This window comes from Equus caballus, chromosome 17 (genome assembly GCF_041296265.1).
Source record: "Equus caballus isolate H_3958 breed thoroughbred chromosome 17, TB-T2T, whole genome shotgun sequence".
NCBI classification, from domain to species: Eukaryota; Metazoa; Chordata; class Mammalia; order Perissodactyla; family Equidae; genus Equus; species Equus caballus.
The window spans coordinates 57,103,866-57,111,697 of record NC_091700.1 but is presented as its reverse complement, the minus strand read 5'-3'; the positions used below and the strand labels follow the sequence as shown (position 1 = coordinate 57,111,697).

Below are 7,832 nucleotides of genomic sequence, written 5' to 3'. Positions count from 1 at the left end.
CTATCTGTATAGATGTTGAAGTAACTCAGATTGTGGGTCCAGCCAGAGTGTACTATGACCACTGATGGTTTGCCTAATTCTGGCCATGTGCCCCAGACTTCCAGAAGCTGTGGGTATCGTGTGAAGACATGAATTAAACAATTTCAGAAGGAGCTTGGTACATACTGATTTTTGGAGTCATGTATGTTTCAGCTACAGACCCTAAAGTAAATATTTACCAATTATGGTAAAAATTCAGCTATAGGGCAGAACCAGCAGCTAAAGAAGCAAGGAGAGGCAACTCGTACCTCCTTTATAGTGTTTTATGTACTAGCTGTACAACAGCCTTACACCCACTTACACATGTTCCTGTGTGTGTGTTTACCACTTCATCAGCACTCCAATTTCACTCTAAAGAGCTTAAAGGAGCTCATTTTATAAGCAGATTCATGTTATATGCCAGATTTGTATTCTAAGGAATTTTGTTTGTGAACTCCATGTACAGCCCCATTTGTGCAATAAGAAGCTGTTACACACACCAGGTGTTTTGATGTATGTAGTATGTTATCAATATTTAGGACTCTCTGTCTCTAGGATTAGTGGAGATGAGTAGAAAAGAGGAAGGGTCAGAAGCAAAACTATTAGCTCAACCAAGCAATTTACATTCTAGCTAGCAGAAGTAGAAGAAGAAATTGAAGTGGTTCCCACCAGAAACACAGGGATGTCAGATCTCCCTCTGACCCCAGAGGAAGACTTCTGCTTTTCTATGAGCAGTCCCTAGTTATTCAGGTGGGAGGGTTCTAGGGCAGGGCAGTGCGCAGGATATCTGGGAACCTAGTGATGAAGAAAAATGTCCGCTCAGGGAAAGGCCAATGCTCTTTTCCATTACTTATATGGCACCCTACAGATCAAAAGGGTTTCACAGACTTAATGCACTGGTCCCTCAGCAGTCCTGATTTTACAAACGAGGAAACAGGTCATACCGATATTTAATGTCAGAGCCTTCCGGGATATCCAAGCATTTTTGCACCACACCCCACCACGATTGCTTTTAAAGGACCACTTTCCTAGTAAGCATTCCAAGAAAAAAAAGTAATAATTTGAAAAGTAACCAATTTTTTACCTAGGCTTCAGTGAGTGCCCTCAAAAAAAAAAAAAAAAAAAAGAACATCACCCCTTAGAGAAATATGTTGAAACTGCACAATTGTTTCCATTTTTCCCCTTGGCTCTTTCCCTTGGCCAGAAGCCTTGGCTGCCTCTAAAGTAAGACCACAAGGCAGACACTCAGAAACACTTGCGGCCCCGACTAGGAGACTAGCAGAAGCTCTGCCTCCATCGACAGCGAAGCTTCAAAATTAGAGCAGGTCGAAACCTTCACCGAATTCATCTATTTGCTTTTCCGGTTCAGACCGCCTTAGAAAGAATTTGAAATTCCTTCCTTCCGCAGAGAAAAGTGGATTTTCCTTCTCTGTGCAAACCCTGCTGGATCCAAGCGTCTCGGAAGAACTGGAGGCAAAGCAGGCGTTTTGGGATCGCGCCTCTGATTGCTCTGTAGAGCCGACTTCCTCTTTCTATTCAGATATAAATGCAGGCTTATTTGTTTATTCTAATTCTCTCTTTCCTGCTGGCAACCTGTGGACTTGGGTTCTGACTGGTGCGGCGAGGAGGGAGGTTGGTGGGCACGCGCTCTGGTGCCCGACCCGGTGGCGCCTCGTCGCAGTCTTCAGGGGCAAGTCCCGTATTCCGGCTCCTCTGGCGGGGTCTGGACTTACCCGCGTCCAGGGCAGGAAACCATGACCGTGCCCTTTTGCCCCTCGCCCTTCTGCCCCTCTTTAGCTCCAGTCCTTAATTGACGAGCCAGCGACTATTGGCTGAAGTTCCCCAGCGATTTGCATGAACAGAGAGGGAGTGTCTTGGGCCGCCCTCCCGTCAGGAGCGCGCTGACTGCAGCCTCTCGGGGAATGCGCGGCCGAGGGAATGCGCGCAGCTCCCGGGCCCTGGCAGTGAGCTGGCGCCCGGCGACCTGGCACCCGCGCTTGGATATGGGGCATCTAAGTCGTCCCAGGAGCAGCAGCAGCCACAGAACCCTGCCGGTAAGGTTTGGGGTCCAGGTGCCCCGCAGCCCCGACAAGTTGCGGGACTGTGAGGCAGTTTCTACTCCTTGATGGTTTTGCAAACCTTTTACCTTAATTCAAACTTCACGGGAAGGTTGGGGGAGGGAAAGGGAGTTTGGGATAATGTCTTCATTTTATCAAGGAAGAGTCAAGTCCTTGGGCCGTGAGAGGAAGTTTCTGAAGCAGAAATATAGGCAGATGAGGTGGGGGTGGGGGGGGGTCAATCCATTTTAGATTCGGGGGTTCAGAGACTGTTTCTTGCTGCCGGCGTCTGGCTGACTGGCTTCTGCAATTGACAAATTGCTTTTGCATAATCGTTTTCCGCGTTTACTTCTTTTCCCCTAGGGGAGGGGGATTAGTGAGGGCTTGATAGGGGGCGGAGATCCAGATCCTTTCGATCAGATTTTAGATGGGTGCTAAAATGAAAATCCCTTCTTCTGACCTAAAATTTTTATTTATTGTTGGGGGGTGGGTCTGAGGGGAAACTGTTACAATGTTTTCCATATTATTATTATTGATATTGTTATCGTTATTGGTCTCATAATAAGAAATGTAACACATTTCGCGTTCCGGGGACCTTAGTGGTATAAATATTTCAATGAGAAATAAAATGATAAATTGCCACCTCTCGGTCTCTCCACTACCGGCCCCCACCCGCCTCCGTAACCTACCCCGGTGGTTTCCTGTCGCGTTGCGCAGTCCCTGAGTTAGAGTCCTCTCCACTCCAGCGTTCGCTTCCAGCGACGCTTTACCGTTTGGGATCCGAATGTTAACTGGATGAGAGTGGCAATGGCGAGCTAGGGGGTAGAAAGTGAATGCAAAAATTAAGTTTTGGAGACTACGTTGCCCCATAGATTTCTTCCTGCAGCAAGTTTCTTCTTCACTCGGCTTTGATCACAGGGTTTGACTCTAGGAATGGGGATTGGAACAGCCGTGACCCCCGGGCACTGGTTTCTGACACCATTCGCTGTGTTTCCGCTTGTGTGTAACGAGCCTTCTCCCCTCCCCCCACTTTCAGCATCTCTTTCTGTTTTTTCTCTTCGTGGGACCCTTCAACTGCCTCGCGAGTTACAGCCGGGCCACGGAGCTTCTGTACAGCCTGAACGAGGGACTGCCCGCGGGGGTGCTCATCGGCAGCCTGGCTGAGGACCTGCGGCTGGTGCCTCGGGCAGCGGGGAGGCAGGACCAGCAGTCGCAGTCGCCAGAGCGCCCCGGCGCTGAGTGGAACCCTCCCCTGTCCTTCAGCCTGGCCTCCCGGGGACTGAGTGGCCAGTACGTGACTCTAGACAACCGCTCCGGGGAGCTGCACACTTCTGCCCAGGAGATCGACCGGGAGGCCTTGTGTCTGGAGGGAGGTGGTGGGGCTGCCTGGGGCGGCAGCATTTCCATCTCTTCCTCGCCTTCCTCGGATGCTTGTCTTTTGCTTCTGGATGTTCTGGTCCTGCCTCAGGAATACTTCAGGTTTGTGAAGGTGAAAATCGCTATCCGGGACATCAATGACAATGCCCCGCAATTCCCGGTTTCCCAGATCTCGGTTTGGGTCCCAGAAAATGCACCTGTAAACACCCGGCTGGCCATAGAGCATCCTGCTATGGACCCAGATATAGGCACAAACGGGGTGCAGACCTACCGCCTGTTGGACTACCACAGTATGTTCACCCTGGACGTAGAGGAGAATGAGAATGGGGAGCGCACCCCCTACCTAATTGTCATGGGACTGTTGGACAGGGAGACCCAGGACCAGTATGTGAGCATCATCATAGCTGAGGATGGTGGGTCTCCACCACTGTTGGGCAGCGCCACCCTCACCATTAGCATAAGTGACATTAATGACAATTGCCCTCTCTTCACAGAATCACAAATCAATGTCACTGTGTATGGGAATGCTACAGTGGGCACACCAATTGCAACTGTCCAGGCTGTGGATAGAGACCTGGGAACCAATGCTCAGATCACCTACTCTTACAGCCAGAAAGTTCCACAAGCATCCAAGGATTTATTCCATCTGGATGAAACCACTGGAGTCATTAAACTTTTCAGTAAGATTGGGGGAACTGTTCTGCAAACACACAAGCTCACCATCCTTGCTAACGGGCCAGGCTGCATCCCTGCTGTGATCACTGCCCTCGTGTCCATTATCAAAGTCATTTTCAGACCACCTGAAATTGTTCCTCGTTATATAGCAAATGAGATGGATGGTATTGTTTACCTGAAAGAACTGGAACCTGTTAACACTCCGATTGCATTCTTCACCATAAGAGATCCAGAAGGGAAATACAAGGTGAACTGCCACCTGGATGGTGAAGGACCGTTTCGGTTGTCACCCTACAAACCATACAATAATGAATATTTGCTGGAAACCACAAAACCTATGGACTATGAGCTCCAGCAGTTCTACGAAATAGCTGTGGTGGCCTGGAACTCTGAGGGATTTCACGTCAAAAAAATTGTTAAAGTTCAACTTTTAGATGACAATGATAATGATCCTATTTTCCTTCAGCCCTTGATAGAACTAACCATCGAAGAAAACAACACACCCAATGCCTTTTTGACTAAGCTGTATGCTACAGATGCTGACAGTGGAGAGAGAGGCCAAGTTTCATATTTCCTGGGACCTGATGCTCCGTCATATTTTTCTTTAGACAGTGTCACAGGAATCCTGACCGTTTCTACTCAGCTGGACCGAGAGGAGAAAGAAAAGTACAGGTACACGGTCAGAGCTGTGGACTCTGGAAAGCCACCCAGAGAATCCGTAGCTACTGTAGCTCTCACAGTGTTGGATAAAAATGACAATAGCCCTCGATTCATCAACAAGGACTTTAGCTTTTTTGTGCCAGAAAACTTTCCCGGATATGGTGAAATTGGAGTAATTAGTGTAACAGACGCTGATGCTGGGCGAAATGGATGGGTCGCTCTCTCGGTAGTGAACCAGAGTGATATTTTTGTCATAGACACAGGAAAGGGCATGCTGAGAGCTAAAGTCTCTTTGGACAGAGAGCAGCAAAGCTCCTACACTTTGTGGGTTGAAGCTGTTGATGGGGGTGAGCCTGCCCTCTCCTCTACCGCAAAAATCACAATTCTCCTTTTAGATATCAATGACAACCCTCCTCTTGTTTTATTTCCTCAGTCTAACATGTCTTACCTGTTGGTACTACCTTCTACACTCCCTGGCTCCCCTGTTACAGAGGTCTATGCTGTTGACAAAGACACAGGCATGAATGCTGTCATAGCTTACAGCATCATAGGGAGAAGAGGTCCTAGGCCTGAGTCCTTTAGGATTGACCCTAAAACTGGTAACATTACTTTGGAGGAGGCATTGCTGCAGACAGATTATGGACTCCATCGTTTACTGGTGAAAGTGAGTGATCACGGTTATCCCGAACCTCTCCATTCCACGGTCATGGTGAACCTATTTGTTAATGATACCGTCAGTAACGAGAGCTACATTGAGAGTCTTTTAAGGAAGGAACCAGAAATTAATATAGAGGAGAAAGAACCACAGATCTCAATAGAACCAACTCATAGGAAGGTTGAATCTGTGTCCTGTATGCCCACCTTAGTAGCTCTATCTGTAATAAGCTTGGGGTCTATCACACTTGTCACAGTGATGGGCATATACATCTGTTTAAGGAGAGGGAAAAAGCATCACAGGGAAGATGAAAATCTGGAAGTGCAAATTCCACTAAAAGGAAAAATTGACTTGTGTATGGGAGAGAGGAAACCGATGGATATTTCCAATATTTGACATTTCATTGTGGAATAACACAGAGATGTTTTAACTGACTTTGGGTAGTCTTCACCCCCTAAACAGGAGTGGGTGAATGGCAGTTCCAATGAAGGACGACTAATTTATAACTTGTACTATATTATAAATAGCTGTTTACAGGTTTTTAAATTCAAATTCAGAGGCTATAAAATGTGTACAGCATTTTTTAATGAAAATTAGTACTAACAGCTATAGAACTGTTATCAAAAAGCTTGGACACGATTTGCAGCTTTCATACACCAAGCAGATTGATAAAACCTGGGAGTAAGGTAAGAAAATGGTACATTGCATTTTTTGTCTAAAAAGTCCTTTAACCACAAGAGGGCATCAGCTACTCCTTTACAGGGAACTGTTTGAGGTATTGTACATGACAGTTGTTGTACATGACATTAATGAAAGAGTATATTTTAAATATATTGTTTTTAACATTTAACAAATATGAACTTAAAGTAAATTGAATTTCACCCCTACTTAAATGTATGATAAGAATGAAAAGAAAGGCATTTGTAAACAGAATGTTTATTACCTCACAAGTACATCATGTATAGTTTGAAAGAGAAGGCATTACAAAGAAGTGCAATTCCTTTTTAGCAAGGATGAAAACATTGCCATGTGTTAAAGATTTGACCTGTTGAAGACTATTTCGCTTCCTGTGTACTCAAATTGCTTTCTGTTTGCTTTACCACTGCACTTGCCATGATTACAGGGGAAAATATATATATTCTTCCTTACAGAAAGTGTAACTAGAAATTGTGTCCAAGAAAAACAGCCAGAAGCAAAGAAATGTCTCCATCCTTAGTTGCTTCATAGGTGTTCACGACATTCTGGTGCTTTCACAACTTGTCAGTAGTGCTTTCTACTTAGGTTATATATTAGATTTTTATATGCTTAAACTGATCCATCACATAAGAAAATAAGAAATCATATTAAAACAGAATTATTCTAGAAGCTGGTGTACACTACTGGTTGTTTTAGTTGGGCCTTTTACGTGAAAGTTATATTTATCTTTTTGATGTTGTTTAGGTCTGTTGGCTACCATTTCTGGCTTCCTTTCTGTGGCTTTGGATTCAGTCCAAGAGTTTATTTGTAAGCCCAGCAGCAGATTTCTTTGATAATTTAGACTTTACCGAATCCTTTGCAATGAAGCAAGCTGGTTATCAGTGATTGATCACTGTCACTTCATCGTGTAAGCTGGCGAGTTTATTTTATATGAGAGCTATAGCAAAATTATCTGTGTAAACAAGGAATGTAAGTGTTAGCTTAAACTGGATCATTCTACTTTTTGGCATCATGTGTCTGTACTGTACCAAAAGTGTTTATATGTCTGCAAATTAAAGGTATATATTTTCATAATTTCTTTCTCATTTTTACCATTTTATATTTGTACATGGGCTTGTTCTTTCACTGAAGTGCCTGTTACTGGCATTTGTTTGCTTTTAGAGATAAATATGGGTAAACTAGATATTCTGTTATGCTAAAGTTTATATTAAACTAATTCATTACTCAATTAAATATTGGGTAAATTATTAAATATGTGTGCAGTTATAGACATATGTATAATAGAGAGTATGCCTATATGTTTGATAGAAGTTCATATGAAAATTTATACTCATGCATGTGCACATGCATATTAATTTATTGTTGATTTACTATCAATTATAAACCTTCATTTTACTACATACTTATAGCAAATCCTCTTGTTAGCTGTGTTACAATAGCTTTCAATAAATTTCAAAATAAAAATACATCGCAAAAAAAAAAATTGAATGCAAACACCCAAGACCTTTTGAATTTGTATTAACTCATTTTCCTTGATTTCTTCAACTTGACAATTTGAATAAATAAAATAATAAGCATATGAGGCAGTAGTGTTTGTTACAAAAAGGAAATATATTTTTATTTGAATTTCCTTTCGTATGAGAGGCACCTAAGCTAAGATCATTTAACTCGTAAAACTTTTCACGCATAATTGA

The 7,832-nt window shown here is 43.9% G+C and overlaps 1 protein-coding gene across 1 annotated transcript; it reads left to right on the top strand.

The window, feature by feature from the left end:
* The first annotated feature begins 1,233 nt into the window (after nt 1–1,233).
* On the top strand, nt 1,234–7,212 carry PCDH20 (protocadherin 20). Its single transcript, XM_023621678.2, has 2 exons — nt 1,234–2,072; nt 3,112–7,212. The coding sequence occupies exons 1-2, from the start codon at nt 1,941–1,943 to the stop codon at nt 5,836–5,838; spliced, it is 2,859 nt and encodes a 952-aa protein (XP_023477446.2). The 5' UTR covers nt 1,234–1,940; the 3' UTR covers nt 5,839–7,212.
* The last annotated feature ends 620 nt before the right edge of the window (nt 7,213–7,832 follow it).